The 17,416-nt window shown below is 40.2% G+C and overlaps 1 protein-coding gene across 3 annotated transcripts in view; it reads left to right on the forward strand.

Moving 5' to 3' along the window:
• The window catches only part of PRKN (parkin RBR E3 ubiquitin protein ligase), a 1,419,146-nt gene that overhangs the window by 534,435 nt on the left and 867,295 nt on the right, over window positions 1-17,416 (forward strand). For 2 of the 3 annotated variants that reach the window (XM_021670246.2, XM_064360477.1), the window contains exon 4: window positions 16,536-16,657. In XM_021670246.2, the coding sequence (XP_021525921.2) occupies window positions 16,536-16,657 (122 nt within the window). The remainder of the gene's footprint in view (window positions 1-16,535; window positions 16,658-17,416) is intronic. The other variant, XM_064360476.1, reaches the window with a different exon arrangement.

Genomic DNA, 17,416 nt, shown 5'->3' on the forward strand with positions numbered 1-17,416 from the left:
TGGTAGAGACAGCGTTTCTCCATGTTGCCCAAGCTGGTCTCAAACTACTGGGCTCAAGTGATCCGCCTGTCTTGGCCTCCCAAAGTGCTAGGTTTACAGGGGTGAGCCACCATGCCGAGCCTGATTCTTAATGAATTGTCTAAACAGGCATATGGTTGGCAGCTGAGAAACAGAAAAGAAATGAAAAGATGATGTTCTTTAGTTCACTGCCACAGAGGAGCGAGAGTGGAGGCCGTGTGCCTTCTCTACCAACCCACCTGTGGCACTGGGTCCCCACATGGGGAACTGCACTGTTACGGTCCTGGCACTGACTCCGTGTGACCCCACAAAGTCGGCAGCTTTTTACTCCCGGAATGCGGAATGCTTCTTTTCTGTCCACTCAACTGTTACCTTAGTCTCATGAATCTTTTAATGAATGGTTTCCATAGTTTGCTATGCATCCAATTTCCCTGGTAAGCTTAAAAATTAATAACTAACTAACAAACTGAATACACAACTCATGTCAAAGCCTCAAGCCCAGACAGGTCCAGACAGGTGGACTTGCTCAGAGGCACTGCAGAACAGGCCCTGCTGTTTCCAGCCCCTGCTGCTGTGCCCCCTGGGCTCTAGCCTACCACACACCTCAGGGTCCTGCCCTGTGCAGCGTGAACTAGACAATGCTGAACTTCCCAGATCTAGAGTATGAGTCACGACAGCCTCCTGATGTCATGACTCCAGGGCTTGGGGGCTCCTCTCAGCAGGCGCACAGGCTGCACAAAGGAGCCTCCACCCCTGCTAAGCCCCCACCATCATGCCTGCTGCCAAGTGTCCTTCCCAAAGGGCTTCTGCAGGGAGTGGACTGGGCCTCAGCGCCTTCCAGAAAGCACCTTCGTCACACTGCTCTTCAGCAAGGGCTTCCAGAGACTAAAGTTTATGAACGATGGTCCTATCTCTGGAGGGCTGTGACTGTTGCCACGGCAGCTCAGGCCTCTGGAAGGCGTACCTGTCTCCCCAGGGTGCAGTCTGTGCTGGAGCTGTGTGCGACATGTCTGCCTTTCAACCACATACTGAATCACCTGTTTCTTTTGAAAGAGATTCTGCCAGAATTTTATCCCACACTCGTACTCGCCTCCTGTCTTAGTGGACGTTTTTATACTGTGATAATGTTTTTTTCTCCCTTGTGCTAATAGTAATTGAGATTCTCAGAATAATCTTACATATTCCTCTAATTGATATATTTATTAATAGTCTTTTAAAAATTTAAAAGCTGGGTGTAGTGGCTCACGCCTGTAATCCTAGCACTTTGGAAGGCCAAGGCAGGCAGATCACTTGAGGTCAGGAGTTCGAAAACAGCCTGGCCAACATGGTGATACTCCATCTACAAAAATACAAAAAACAAAAAATTAGCCAGGCGTGGTGGTACACGCCTGTATTCCCAGCCACTCAGGAGGCTGGGGCAGGAGAATCACTTGAATCCAAGAGGCAAGGGTTGCAATGAGCCAAGAGGGTGCCACTGCACTCCAGGCTGGCTGAAAGAGTGATACTCTGTCTAAAAAAAATTCTGAGAAGCCAGAGCAGTAAGGAGCAGGAACACGTGGATGCATACATGTGTGTTTGTTTTTCTGCTTCCTTCTTCCTACGCCCGCACAGAGGCTATAGAAAGGGACGTGGAAACCTTGCATCTCAGGAAAGAGACTGAAGGGAAACGGATGACTAGACCTGGGTTCACGTACTGCCTGGAGAATGTGTCAAGAGGTGCCTCTTACAGGTTTTCTCCTTTTTTGAATCATTAACGTTGATTAAGGGAAGATTCTTCAGTGTAGAATAGCTGCATTAGTTGAGCACATACATTTACACAAGGATACTATATTTGTCTGTACACTGAAAATCCTGCTGTTTGCAATATATCAATTAAATATTAAAGTAGAACTAAGTCTGCGGCAGGCTTCACCTGGTATAATTATCATGTCGTAATTATTACTGCAAGTTAAATTAGACCTAATAAAAATTAAAGTATCAGTTTCTTCCAAAGCCCTGATTTTACCCCCAAAAGTGATTTTCCTTACTTCAAATACAGAACCAAAAGGAAGATTTCATTTTAAAATACAATTTTGCTGACTCTCAAGATCATTGTAGTGCCACATGGTCTCATCATCTCATGATGGGCTCACCGTGGACGTGAGCGGCTTTCCATCAAGGTGTCCTGGCTGTGTGGCCGTGTGGCTTCAGCCTGAAAGCCCAATGATGGAGCTTCCCAGATACCGTCTGTGAGAGTCTAACTAGATCACATTGCTGCCGCCAGATGGTTTGGGCAGGTGATCAAACCATAGGTCAAAATGCAAAAGCCAGGCAAACCAGGCTTTAAAAAGAAGGATTTTTTTTACTGAAATTAGATTCTTTAATTAGTTTGGAAAATCTAGTTAGAAAGTGAAGGTGGCCTTTCAGACAATGACAGCATTACCTGCAGATGGTGGTCGCAGCTATTGCCCATCCTGTCCATTTGTCCGTTTGGAGTCCAGAAGAGTTTAAGTTCATTGCCCTTCGTTTTTATTTCAGCCTTGCCCATGTATTCAGTGACGCCCATCAAAGGCTTCATCCTCAACTCCAAAGCCAATTATATAGAACAAACAATAATTTCAATAGTCTTAATACTATTAAAATAAGACTCTCCATTTTCTTAATGATGACACAAACATGGTAGCTGTAATGTAACCTCCCCTGCACGACGTGGTTAAATGAAGATTTATAACCAATTTACATTTAATCTTTTGACAACATTCATTTAGTATCACCAAATAACAGAAGCTGAGAAACATTTAGTTTAGAATCCTGACACTGTAAAAATAATCATCAAATTGCCTGTCATTTTAATGGGCCTGGAAGAACATTCCTCATTATATTGTCACAGAGATTAAGTTATTTTAAGGTCAGTTGATTGTGGTTTTATCTTTTGCAAGCTAAAAGACTTTTTTATACCACACCATTAGTTTCAAGTCTAGTTATTTGGTTCCTCCACATAATATTTACCATTTTTATTCATCAACACCAGGGAGAATGCAATACAATGTGGTCTTCACCTTCAAAAAAATTTAAAGCCTAATAGGGGACATAAAACTATCTATGGGATATTGTGAGATAGAACGTGGCTTACGTCCCTAAGAATGATGTAACTAAAATGTCATGGGCATTTAGGGGCAGGGAATTTACATTAAATGGAGGAACTAAGTAAGACTTCCTAGAGGAAGTGGTATTTCTGGACCCAATAAGGTTGTGGGTGGGGAATTAGGGCTTCTGGAAATAAGGATAAATTAAGGATTCCTAGATGCTATTAGCAGGAATAAAGGGTAAGGAAGAATGGTGAATATTTATTGCTTACTTATTGAGAGACATCCCCAAGCTGGAGCCTTAACAATCCTCTCTCTCCTTAGAAATAAGATCTGAAAGTATGATTTACAAAAGGTAAAATCATAAAGCAAATATAAAGTGGACACATGTAAAAATTTTTATTTAGCCTTTTAATGAATGAGGGACATCATAAGATGTTATGACCAGTTCAGAGAGCCATGAGAAATTAGGGATCTATCTCTCTATCTATTTATCAACTAGGAAATGTCTAACAGACCACACATGTTTGGTGTTATCTGTGTTCCTGGACAGATTATTTGCATATGTACTGGATAAAAGTCTGCACATATATAAGTAACTTCCCTGGAACCTTTAACCTGTATTGAGAAGGAATTCATCCCTTTAGACCTGTGTTGCCCAAATTTATATAACCACTGGCCAGAACAGGCTGTTTAGATTTAAATTAAATAAATGTAAATAACATATAAAAATGAATTCCTTAGTTTCCAGAGCCACCTTTTTTTTTTTTTAATTGCATTTTAGGTTTTGGGGTACATGTGAAAAACATGCAAGCTTGTTGCATAGGTGCATACGTGGCAGTGTGATTTGCTGCCTTCCTCCCCTTCACCTATATCTGGCATTTCTCCCCATGCTATCTCTCCCCAACTCCCCACACCCTGCTGTCCCCCCCACTCCCCCCCAACAGACCCCAGTGTATAGTGCTCCCCTCCCTGTGTCCATGTGTTCCCATTGTTCAACACCCGTCTATGAGTGAGAACATGTGGTTTTTGATTTTGTGTTCTTGTGTCAGTTTGCTGAGAATGATGGTTTCCAGGTTCATCCATGTCCCCACAAAGGATGCGAACTTATCGTTTTTGATGGCTGCATAATATTCCATGGTGTATTTGTGCCAAATTTTCCCTGTCCAGTCTATCATCGATGGGCATTTGGGTTGGTTCCAGGTCTTTGCTATTGTAAACTGTGCTGCAGTGAACATTCATGTGCATGTGTCCTTATAGTAGAATGATTTATAATCCTTTGGATATATACCCAGTAATGGGATTGCTGGGTCAAATGGAATTTCTATTTCTAGGTCCTTGAGGAATCACCACACTGTCTTCCACAATGGTTGAACTAATTTACACTCCCACCAATAGTGTAAAAGTGTTCCTGTTTCTCCACATCCTCTCCAGCATCTGTTGTCTCCAGATTTTTTAATGATCGCCGTTCTAACTGGTGTGAGATGGTATCTAAATGTAGTTTTGATTTGCATTTCTCTGATGACCAGTGATGATGAGCATTTTTTCATATGCTTGTTGGCCTCATGTATGTCTTCTTTTGAAAAGTATCTGCTCATATCCTTCACCCTCTTTTGAATGGGCTTGTTTGTTTTTTTCTTGTAAATCTGTTTTAGTTCGTTGTAAATTCTGGGTATCAGCCCTTTGGCAGATGGGTAGGCTGCAAAAATTTTTTCCCATTCTGTTGGTTGCCGATTCACTCTAATGACTGTTTCTTTTGCCGTGCAGAAGCTGTGGAGTTTGATTAGGTCCCATTTGTCTATTTTGGCTTTTGTTGCCAATGCTTTTGGTGTTTTGGTCACGAAGTCCTTGCCTGCGCCTATGTCCTGTATGGTTTTGCCTAGATTTTATTCTAGGGTTTTTATGGTGTTAGGTCTTATGTTGAAGTCTTTAATCCATCTGGAGTTAATTTTAGTGTAAGGTGTCAGGGAGGGGTCCAGTTTCTGCTTTCTGCATATGGCTAGCCAGTTTTCCCAACACCACTTATTAAACAGGAAATCCTTTCCCCATTGCTTGTTTTTATCAGATTTGTCAAAGATCAGATGGTTGTAGATATGTTGTGTTGCCTCCGAGGCCTCTGTTCTGTTCCATTGGTCTATATCTCTGTTTTGGAACCAGTACCATGCTGTTTTGATTACTGTAGCCTTGTAGTATAGTTTGATGTCCGGTAGTGTGATGCCTCCCGCTTTGTTCTTTTTGCTTAGAATTGACTTGGCTATGTGGGCTCTCTTTTGGTTCCATATGAAGCTTAAGGTGGTTTTTTCCAGTTCTATGAAGAAGGTCATTGGTAGCTTGATGGGGATAGCATTGAATCTGTAAATTACTTTGGGCAGTATGGCCATTTTCATGATATTGATTCTTCCTAACCATGAACATGGAATGTTTCTCCATCTGTTTGTGTCCTCTCTTATTTCGTTGAGCAGTGGTTTGTAGTTCTCCTTGAAGAGGTCCTTTACGTTCCTTGTTAGTTGTATTCCTAGGTATTTTATTCTCTTTGTAGCAATTGTGAATGGCAGTTAGTTCTTGATTTGGCTCTCTTTAAGTCTGTTATTGGTGTATAGGAATGCTTGTGATTTTCGCACATTGATTTTGTATCCTGAGACTTTGCTGAAGTTGCTTATCAGTTTCAGGAGATTTTGGGCTGAGACGATGGGGTCTTCTAGATATACAATCATGTCGTCTGCAAATAGAGACAATTTGACTTCCTCCTTTCCTAATTGAATACCCTTTATTTCTTTTTCTTGCCTGATTGCTCACCTTTTATGTGCTCAGAGCTACAGGTGGCCAGCAGCTGCCATCTCTGACTACTCAGAAAGAACCATCCAACCCTTAAGAAGGGAGAAGAGGCAGTCTGTGCTGTGGTTTCTGTCTTGACTCTCTTGGAGAACAATGATTCTGCTGCTCAAAACCTAGGATATTCACTATAGAAACGTTTCACATGTCACAGCTGAAACAAAGTGCATGCAGTTGGAAGTCGAAGAACTCTGGGTGTTGAATTAGCCCCACCTCTAAACTTCCCTTCCCTTCCTTCGGGTGCCTATTTGTTTGATCTGTACCCCTTTGAAGGTCTTCCTACAGTGTCTCCTGGCACCTTGTTTTTTTTTTGTTTTTTTTTTTTTCCCTTGGCCCATTTTTTTTTTTTTTTTTTTAATTGCATTTTAGGTTTTGGGGTACATGTGAAAAACATGCAAGGTTGTTGCATAGGTACATACGTGGCAGTGTGATTTGCTGCCTTCCTCCCCTTCACCTATATCTGGCGTTTCTCCCCATGCTATCCCTCCCCAACTCCCCACCCTCCTCTATCCCCCCCTCTCCCCCCCAACAGACCCCAGATGCTGGAGAGGATGTGGAGAAATAGGAACACTTTTACACTGTTGGTGGGAGTGTGAATTAGTTCAACCATTGTGGAAAACAGTGTGGCGATTCCTCAAGGACCTAGAAATAGAAATTCCATTTGACCCAGCAATCCCATTACTGGGTATATATCCAAAGGATTATAAATTTGTTCTACTATAAGGACACATGCACACGAATGTTCATTGCAGCACAGTTTACAATAGCAAAGACCTGGAACCAACCCAAATGCCCATCGATGATAGACTGGACAGGAAAAATGTGGCACATATACACCATGGAATATTATGCAGCCATCAAAAACGATGAGTTCGCGTCCTTTGTAGGGACATGGATGAACCTGGAAACCATCATTCTCAGCAAACTGACACAAGAACAGAAAAACAAACACCACATGTTCTCACTCATAGGTGGGTGTTGAACAATGAGAACACATGGACACAGGGAGGGGAGCACTATACCTTGTTTTTTAAAAGATGCTTTTATATAGCAAGAAAAGTACCACTTCTATAAAAATGAAAAAGAAATTCTGTTGATTCTCAGGTCATCCCTTGGATTGCATTTCGTGGGAAAACATTCAATTTGTAGAACATGTGCTAATCTTTGAAAATGAGGCTTAATTTTCCTCATTGGTAATTGCTGTACCTGCACATTCTTGCTGAATGGCCGTGCTTTAAAACATTAACAGGAATTTCCATGAAGCTGTTAGTATTGATGGCATGAGGGACGTTGGGGTAGTGAGTCAGGAGGCAGTGGTATTAGTGATTGCTGGCCTTGGCCCATAATTGCCAGCCTGTGTGAAAGTGCCACTTTGCAGGAGCCGAGGAATCAGTCCCCTGCAGTATTTAGCAAAGTCCACCGTCTGATGCAATGTTATTGTCATGTGGTTAAAAGGAAAGCATGTGCTTTCTAATCAGAAAGGCTTACATGCAGATCTCTGATTACCCTGGGTGCTGTCTTAGGACACCATTCAATCCATTAGGTTTTGTTTACTTTTTTATAAAATGCTGACAATCACATCTACCTTTCAAAGAAGAATGGACACAAATTTAACAAATTTGCCATTAATATTAAATTTTCAAATATGCGTTGAATCCCCTTCAGTACCATACCACACAATAAGAAAACAGTTTTTATTTTGGAAATACTTTTTAAAATTGTACTTTAAGTTCCAGAGTACATGTGCAGAACGTGCAGGTTTGTCTCATAGCTATACACACGCCATGGTAGTTGGCTGCATCCGTCACTCCATCATCTACATTAGGTCTTTCTCCTAATGCTCTCCCTCCCCTAGCCCTGCCACCCCCTGACAAGCCCCGGTGTGTGATGTTCCCCTCCCTGTGTCCATGTGTTCTCATTGTGGGATTGCTGGGCCAAATGGAATTTCTATTTCTAGATCCTTGAGGAATTACCACACTGTCTTCCACAATGGTTGAACTAATTTACACTCCCACCAACAGTGTAAAAGTGTTCCTATTTCTCCATATCCTCTCCAGCATCTGTTGTCTCCTGACTTTTTGATGATCGCCGTTCTAACTGGTGTGAGATGGTATCACAGCAGTTAGAATGGCAGTTTGTGGTTTTGATTTGCCTTTTTCTAATGACCAGTGATGATGAGCTTTTTTTCATGTTTCTTTCCTGTAAATTTGTTTAAGTTCTTTGTAGATTCTGGATATTAGCCCTTTGTCAGATGGGTGGACTACAAACATTTTCTCCCATTCTGTAGGTTGCCTGTTCACTCTGATGATAGTTTCTTTTGTTGTGCAGAAGCTCTTTAGTTTAATTAGATCCCATTTGTCTATTTTGGCTTTTGGTGTTTTAGTCATGAAGTCTTTGCCCATGCCTATTTTTTGAAAAGTATATTAGCCAACCTGAAAATTTTATCAACTAGACTAGATCATATAATTGTTTACTATTTCCCTTCCTAGCTTTTCTACAATCCACCTGTATCTCTTACATCATAATAAAAAAGTGATTTACAGAAAGAAATATGATTCTAGTAAAATTTAAATCGATTGTGGGACTTTCCATCATAGTTATGTTCCATAATATTATTAAATATTTGATCGTAAAGGATTTGGTTGGAAATAAAATTTGAAAAAGAATTATTTAAGATTTATATTTCAGTTACTTCCAAAAAGTCAGAGTAAGTTTAGATGGAAATACCGTCTAAGAACCAACATTTTTAAAAGCAGGAGCGTAGCCACCTGAGGAAGCTGGAGGAGTAATGCTTAGAGTTTGAGGAATCTGTGGGAGGAACTTGAGTTCTGAAATTTTTTGGCAGCAAATACAAATAACCAGCATGTACTGAACATTCTCTGTGTCGCAGACATTGTGCTAAGTGCCTCACCCCTATTATTATTTTTAAAATCCTTACCACTGTCTTTTGAGTTAGATACTATTATTGTCTCAGTATTACATAGGAGAGAACGGGCACCGAGGGTCAGTTAATTTGCCAATGGTGACAAGGCCATGCCAGGGTTTCACACAGAGTTCCTGGCTCCAGAGCGTTGCTACCTCTTTAAGTCACGATGGACACGTCCCAGGCTATAGAGATGTCATTGTGAGGAAACTGGACATGATATCTGCAGTGTTGATGATTTCTTCCACTTACATATATATTGTGGAGTTCATTCACCTTTTGGAAAGCTGTGACTTTCCTGCCCCACCTTAACTGTGCCCATTTCCTGGCCTGTGCCCATTTCTGAAAGAAAAAGCAACTACATTTACTCTTTCTGGCTTTGAACTTTGTTATTTATTTAAACCTAATTCTCAAATTATGCTTCACTCTAGAGTTTTGTCTTGGCTTGGGAAATTTCATTATTACTTTCAAAATGAAAAATGAAAAAATAAATTGGCAACAACAACCAAAAACATCAGAAAAAGACATTAGAGTTAATCAGCAGGTTTTGCCTCAGTAGATGAAATTATTGTACAAATACATTAATTAAAAACCCCAGCAAAAAAACAGAATTAAGTTATAACTTTTAAGTATAGAGTCTCCTTAGAGATTGCTAAACATGCTTTAGAAGTATTTTTTGGAAGTACATTCACTGGATGGATGGTTATGTAATTGGAATCTATGTATAATACAGCATAACCTTGGTTACTCCACAGGAGTTAAAATTATGTTTCGCTAAAAGCATGGAACAGGGCAGCTTGATTTAGTTGGGTGCAATAACCTTTCAGACAAGGATTGGAGTGAAGAGTGTTCATGTAATAACTGTCTTCCTTTAGAATAGTTCTGCTTGTTGGTAAACTTAGAATTTCACTTTTTCCCTTTAACATTCAATTATACCAAGTCCTGTATAAATGTAATTTTTTTGTGTTAGTCCTTATATAAGTAATTTTTCTGATGTTACTTTAACTGATTTCCAATATGATATCCCAACAATTTCAAGGGTATCTGGTTGATACCATCATTCTCAGCAAACTGACACAAGAACACAAAATCAAACATCGCATGTTCTCACTCATAGATGGGTATTGAACAATGGGAACACATGGACACAGGGAGGGGAGCACTATACACTGGGGTCTGTTGGAGGGGAGTGGGAGGAACAGCAGGGTGTGGGGAGTTGGGGAGAGATAGCATGGGGAGAAATGCCAGATATAGGTGAAGGGGAGGAAGGCAGCAAATCACACTGCCACGTATGCACCTATGCAACAACCTTGCATATTTTTCACATGTACCCCAACACCTAAAATGCAATAAAAAAAAAAAGAAAGATGTTCTAGATATTTAATAGTCCTGGCTGCATTCTATTTCTTATTCCTTTGTTGCCCTGACATCCCTACCATACTCACTTCAATTTTCACCCCATTAAAAATGTGGGAGAAGTTATTGACCCAGCAAATATCTATTAGGTATTTGAGTTCAGGTAACTTCACTAGCCATTTGGAGCATATAAAATAGAGTGAAATGTTACATACAAAATGATCATATCCATAGAAATGATTGGATAGGTATGGAAAGGTCAAGGTGAGCTCATAGAGGGCCAGTGGTATGCACACAAGGTACCATGACCCTTCAGAAGGGGAAGGAAGGAAGCATCCATCTAAAAAGAGTGATACACTCACATAGTGAGACAGGAAGTTAGGCATGCATGGGACCATGTGGCGAGTTGGATGCTAGGAAGGTCAAGTGAATTGGTTGGCTGCATGACCTTTCCAGAGAGTGCTAAGTGTGGCTCCCTAGAGGGAGGTTTCTAGTGAGAAAATGAAGGCTCCATGTTTGACCTGTCCAGTGTAGCAACTTTCCCCCTAGTAACCTGCATAAGGGTGAAATTGTCATGATCCCTACTTTGCTATTATTAATTTTTTTTAGATGGAGTCTCACTCTGTTGCCCAGGCTGGAGTGCCGTGGTGGAATCTCAGCTCACCGCAACCTCTGCCTCCTGGGTTCAAGTGATTCTCCTGCCTCAGCTTCCCAAGTAGCTGGGAGTACAGGCATGTATGACCTTTCCATACCTATCCAATGTGCCACCACACCCAGCTATTTTTTTGTATTTTTAGTAGAGATGCAGATTTGCTGTGTTAGCCAGGATGGTCTTGATCTCGTGACCTCATGTTCCACCTGCCTGTGCCTCCCAAATTGCTGGGATTACAGGAATAAGCCAAAGCACCCAGCCAGTCACCATCTTTCTGATGCTCCAAAGCAAGGTGTCCTTAGAAGAGGTGATTCGGAAAATCCATTCCAAAGGAATTTCATGTGAAACCACTTTAGACTAATTTTGTACATATTGGTTAAACTAGAACTAATGAATAGCTTCAGTCAACATGAAGAAAAATAGGTTTCTCTCCATAACGTGTGAAAAGAGCTTGCTGGACGTCAGAGGTGGCGCTGATTCTGTTCATTTGGTACATGTTGGTTGCGTCCTTGTGGAGACATGTATTCCAGCAAATGTGGTCAAGCTCTGCTGAAGGCCACCACCTAGAATTACAATAGCAAGAATCCTGGCAGATGACGAGGGAAAAGGTTCAGTGCCCCTGCTGTTATTTCTGACCAGATTGCTGTCACAGGTGCAGAGGCTGTGTGTGACTAGGGACAGAGCTGATAAGGGGCAGAGCTGATCTGAGGGAATATGGCAGGTGTAACTGAAAAATGGGAGCTAATGATACCAGGAGCGGCATTCTTGATGTGTCAGAAACCAGGACAACTCTGGAGTCAGAAGGAGGCAAGGGTGAAGGAGCTGAAACCACCGATAGCCAGGCTGGGCAATGTGGGGGCTTTGGATAAAGGCTGGGGAGGACGCCTCAGGCCAGCAGCTCCTTCTCAGTTGCTGGTTCTGCGGTGTTGGTGCAAGCCGTCTGATCAAAGGGGACAAGACTGCACTGGATACTTTCCTTCTCTTAGATGTCATTTTTAGGGAAATATCATATGATAAAGGAGATCAAAGGCAGAAATCTTACAGGAAGTGCCATTCTAACTGTACCTTGAGCATATGGGTCAGATTTCAAAAGTGGCAATGGAAATGGGGATGGGACCATTGCAGTCCAGGTGCATCTCAAGAATTGATCCCCTTGGTATAGGAAATAGGGCACATGACAGCAAGAGGCTTTGCTCTGCCTCTAGCACTACAGAATCCCTACCTGCCTCTGTCCTACTCCCAGTACCACAAGTTAAACCTTCTTTCCCCTTTCCTCGAGCCAACATTGTTTTTCTGTCAGCGCAGATTGAAACAAGCTGTTTTATTGCGCAGTGAGTCTCAGCATTGTCAGTTACCTACATTCTTGGTGAGGGAGGAGGACACACTGGTGTTTTTTATTCTCTTCTGTGCTTTGTAGTTTGGTAGCTGCTACCCACATGCCGCTATTTAAATTGAAATTACTTTAAATTAATAAAACTCGGAGAGTAATTCCTCACCAAGTTTGAAATTCTCCATAGGGAGTTGTAGCTAATGGCTACATATGATGTGTGTGAGTGTGTGTGTGTGTGTAATATATATATGGGAGTGCAGATGGAGGGCATTTTCATCATTACAGAGAGTTCTCTTGGGTAGCATTGTTCTACTTAATATTTTAATATGCTCGTGTGATAAATATCACTTAAAATCAGTTCTTTTCCTGCTGTTTTGCTCTTTTACAATATGTTGATACTGAATACTATTTTACCAAGATATGAAATATGTTAAATCTTACTCTCTCCCCACCTAGAAAACAAATTATCCAAGCAATTAAATTCTCAGTGACGACCAGTGATGGAAACCTCTGAGGTTAATGAAAAGTTTCCCTTAGAATCAAATGACTCTTCCTAAGTATCCTGTCTTCGGGGCTTAAGCCTATTATATAAAATACATAAAAGAAAAATGATAACTCTAAAGATTATGCTGCTTTCTAAAAAATCCAAAGCAAATAAAATAGGTTCTTTTCAAATATGGGTTCTACTTGATATGTTGTGAATATTGTTAATTATTTCAGCAACTTTTTGGACCAAGAAAAGAAAAGAAAAGGTTTGACTGAGGGTTCTGTTAGGCAAAGCGGGAGAGAAAACTAAACAGGAAGATGGTCTTCTAGGGCTAAGGAGTGGTAGAAGCCAGTGGACCCTCTGAATGGCCACAGTGGCTCACACTTTAAAAGGGCCCTGAACTCACTGCACTTCTTTTTTTAACTTCTCTGCAGGGGGAAAAAAAAAAGAACTACTGAATGAAATTAGCATACTTTATTTGTACAATGATTACATGAGTAGACTTAACCTTCTGGCACATGACAAAATAATGATGTAAGTTCACTGATGTTTTGGATTGGAGGGAACTTGGCCCTAGGCGAGTCTCCAGGAGATTTTGGTAAATCTGGGTTTATAAACTTCAGTAGTGTTACTTTCTAGAAATCAAGTCCTACAAGTGGATTGAATCCTTCCTCTGATAATTTTTTCCAATTTTTTTTTTCTCTGAGAAGTACAGTTTCACAAGATGCAGCGTTCCAGGAAGGCTTTTGCGGTCAGCAGAAGATTGGGATGTGCTGTGCCTTATCCGTCCTTTCTTACAGAGTCATACAGCTCTGTGAAGGGCTATAGACAGGGGACTTATTTAACGTGGCTTCACTTAGCACCATCTAGTTGGTTTGGCCAGAGAATCCCCAATATTTTGGATTGTCATCCTTTATTAGATTGCAAACCACTGTCATTCTGTAAAGTATACTTAAAGTATACCTGATTAGGCTACGAATAGAACTACCGAAATAACCAAATCACTTAAAAAGCTAAATGGTTTTATATGGAAAACATCCATAGTTTCAGGATGTTGAAGAATTTAGGGGTGAAGTAACATGATGTCTGAAACTTCATCGCAGATTCTTCAAGCAAATAGTTTATATATGTGGTGTATGTGTATACAGCTATACACACACACACATGCTGTCACACACATACACTAACACACATGCACGTGGGGCACCCAAACATAGCTAAATGTCTGCAAGTGATGAATTACAATGAAGGATGTGATTTGTACAATTTATGAAAAAGTTCTCTATGTTTCAAAACTTGCCATACAAATAGAGGAAACTCATAAGAACACAAACGGAGCTACTTTAGTTATTGGGATAATCAAGAAGCTGCCATACAGAAGAATTGACTAAGAGAGAATAAAGATTTTAAGACCCAAGAAGAAGTGAACGGGGGAGATTCCTGCTCTTGACTAGGGACAGCTACATACCTCAAGAAAGGTGTTTCAGATCATTTTGGAATTACCATGCCATTCCTCTAAGAGTTATGACTGCATATTCAAGAGTTTCTACCTCAGGCCCTTCATCCTGGCCGATGGGAACATTGCCCAGATGATGGTTGGGGTGTTATTTGTTTTCATGGCTGTCCAGGTCACAGCATGACACAGAAAACCTTGCCAACTTTTAATTGTGTTATGTAGCCAAATAAATAGGGACGCCATTCTGAAGAGGGGCTCTCAAGATTTACCTGATGCCCCAGCTGCTTGACCAAGTGGAGCCAACAGCTTGAAAAGTGCTGCAGCCAGAACTGGCCTGACCTTGATCTTCCTTAGACTGGCTATTAATCCCCAACTTGCTGGCTCTGGAAAGCAATGTGTGTAATAGATTGCATGTCATCTTGTATGCTTCTAGGGCACAGACATTGGCATGCAGTATTTTCTGAGTAACTTCTGAAGGACTTTAGTGAAGGTTGTAGCATTCTGAGGTGGAAGGGTTCCTTAGTCTTCAGATTCTGCCTTGATATATTGTTAGCTGAAACAATATTGCAAACATCGCTATTGCCCTAAGGGAGAGAGAAGAGTCATTTAGTTTCCTGCAATTTCTGAGATGCTTCTTTTAATATTGTAAAATTCTTGCTAATATCCTCTTTTAATAGTGCTAGTGTCTTTGCAACCTTGTCTCCCCTTGGAAAGCTTTTGCTTTTCATGTTCCTTTTCTTCCTCCTTTTTTTTTTTTATTGTTTGAACTTTACAGTAGGTTATAAAAATTGTGAAATTGGATTTGTTCATATTGCTGATAAAGGTTTTAACAGTAAAGCTTCCTACCTCCTTCACCAAGCACTTCTTAGTGCACATTAAAATTATCACAGTTCTTGTGGTCTTTTGATACTCTGCATGTTGCAAATATTTGTTACAAATATTTCTATTATTCAGTTATGTATTACAAATATTTCAGTTATTTACAGATATTTCTATAACATTAATATATGATTCTGTGCTGTACTTATATTACACGTGAAATATTTTATGTGATTATTATGTTTGCTAATAGCAATGTGACAGTATGTACTTGAACATCTTCTACGTTAAAGCATTAAAGTCACACGGTGGTGTTAGAAAATAGCACTTTCACATGAATGCAAACATGTATTTACATTTTATCTTCCATTTCCCACTGGAAACTAAATATTAATCTTTTATAGAGTAATAATTATAAAATATTTTGCAAAGAAATTATAAAACTATAAAACTTTATATCTTTGTTGTACTTCAAATTTTGCAAAGTATTGTCACCTACAATATTAGCAAAGATGGCTAAACATGATAATCCAATATGTCTGCAGAAGTTCTTTTTACAAATTAGTGAAACAAATGGAGCTGCAAAGGACTGTAGAATCTCTCACTTTTTTCCTTATTTTTGTTCTAGTTGTTTTGAATAGACCATATGCATTTGGGAGGCTGAAAATTTTCATTCCAAATGTTAAAAATATACTTAACTATTATTTCTAGATGCCTCTGATGATCATAATAAAATTTCAAAGAAACTTTTATGTCATGATCTGTTATATTATCCTACTCAGGTAAGGATTAAATGAAGGAACTATATAGTAATTTTCAAAACTTGGAAATTCAGGAAGGAGGTTGTATTACTGATAAGTGCTTCTTAATAAAGTTAATTCGTAACAGATATGGAAGGATAAGATGATTAAATTTCCCTAGTTTACTGAGTAACTATCCCTATATGGTCTTTTGAAAATGTATTGTTTGAATGGCGTTTGCCTAGTGAGAGAGATCATAAATGAAATGCAAACCCTCCATTTCTGTGCATAGCTGGTTGGTCTGTGAAAGCTCCTCAGGGCTGGCCTCTTTTCTTATTTTATGTGTGACTGTGAATTGGAAAGTTTTCCCTAGAAACCCAGCAAACTGTGATCATATCATTCATATCATTAGAAATGGGCTGGTTTTCTTCTACAGATAAGATTTTGAGATGGAAAATCTCCAGTCTTCAAAACTTGTCCAGAAGCATAAAATAGAATTCAGGAGCATCCTGGAAAAATTCTTGTCATCTTTTAAAACTTCCACGGCAGAGAGTGCCTTTGATTTTACTGTGTTGTAAATACACTTGGCTGGTTCTCTTGGCAGCAGGCTGCTTACTTTGCTGAGTAAGTCACAGGCCTGTTGGCAACAGAAAGAAAAGATTTCATTCTTGGAGTGTAAAGTTAGACTTTCTAAATTAAACTGTTTTATTCTTATTGGAATATTTATTCCCGTAATGTTTCAAAATGTTCCTGAGGACTGAGTTTTAAAATTTGCCTCTCACAAGCTTTAAAATAATTTCTTGTCTCAATTTGGATTCAGCATTATTGGCCACTTCCTCTGCTTTTTTCTTCCCCAGCAGGTAGACCAGTCTACAACAGCTTTTATGTTTACTGCAAAGGCCCCTGTCAAACAGTGCAGCCGGGAAAACTCAGGGTACAGTGCAGCACCTGCAGACAGGCAACGCTCACCTTGACCCAGGTAAGGAAATGCAGTGTCAGCACGAGACTGCCGGGAAAATGAATGTGTGCTAGCATATTGCCTTTCAGTTTTTCTAATCATATATCACCCGTCGTTGAAAAGAAAAGACATTCTTCTCTGTGGCTGTAATAGCTAATGATACCCGAAGTTTCATTTACGCACCTTTGTCTTCTGGATTTCTTTCTGCTCTGTGAAAGTTTGGATTGCACAGGGTCATTTCCCCATTGCTTTATCCAGGCCTACGAAAGGAAGCATGGAGACTGCTTTGGCAACAAAGAAAAAAAAAGAGAGGTTGGGCTTCTGTTGGGGGTGATTAGAAGGGACCATTTAGGAGCCGGAGGCTGCTGGAAACGTTTTATATCTTCATCTGTTTGACAGTAGCATGGTTATATATGCAAGTCAATATTCACTGTGCTGTTTGTTTAAGATTGGTGTGCTTAAAGTTGCCAAGTGTAAGTTATACCTCAATTTTTAAAAGCAGAAAAAGAGTGTGGATCAGCAAACAGTATGCATAGAAAGCAAGAGTCAGTCAACTAAGGTCTGCTGTGGCCACTGCTTGTTTCTGTATAGCCCATGAGCCAAAAATTGTTTTTACATTTTTCAATGGTTGGGAAAAATCAAAAGGTGAAAATATTGTGTGACTCATGAAATTTAGATCCTCGTGTCCATAAAGTTTAATGGAGACCTAGCCCCACCCATTTCTGTACCTGTTGGCTACGGCTCCTTTCCTGCTTTAAGGGCAGAGTGGAGTAGGTGGGA

The sequence above is a fragment of the Aotus nancymaae genome, unplaced genomic scaffold, assembly GCF_030222135.1.
Source record: "Aotus nancymaae isolate 86718 unplaced genomic scaffold, 86718_ANA_hifiasm-v0.15.2.pri h1tg000040l, whole genome shotgun sequence".
NCBI lineage: Eukaryota > Metazoa > Chordata > Mammalia > Primates > Aotidae > Aotus > Aotus nancymaae.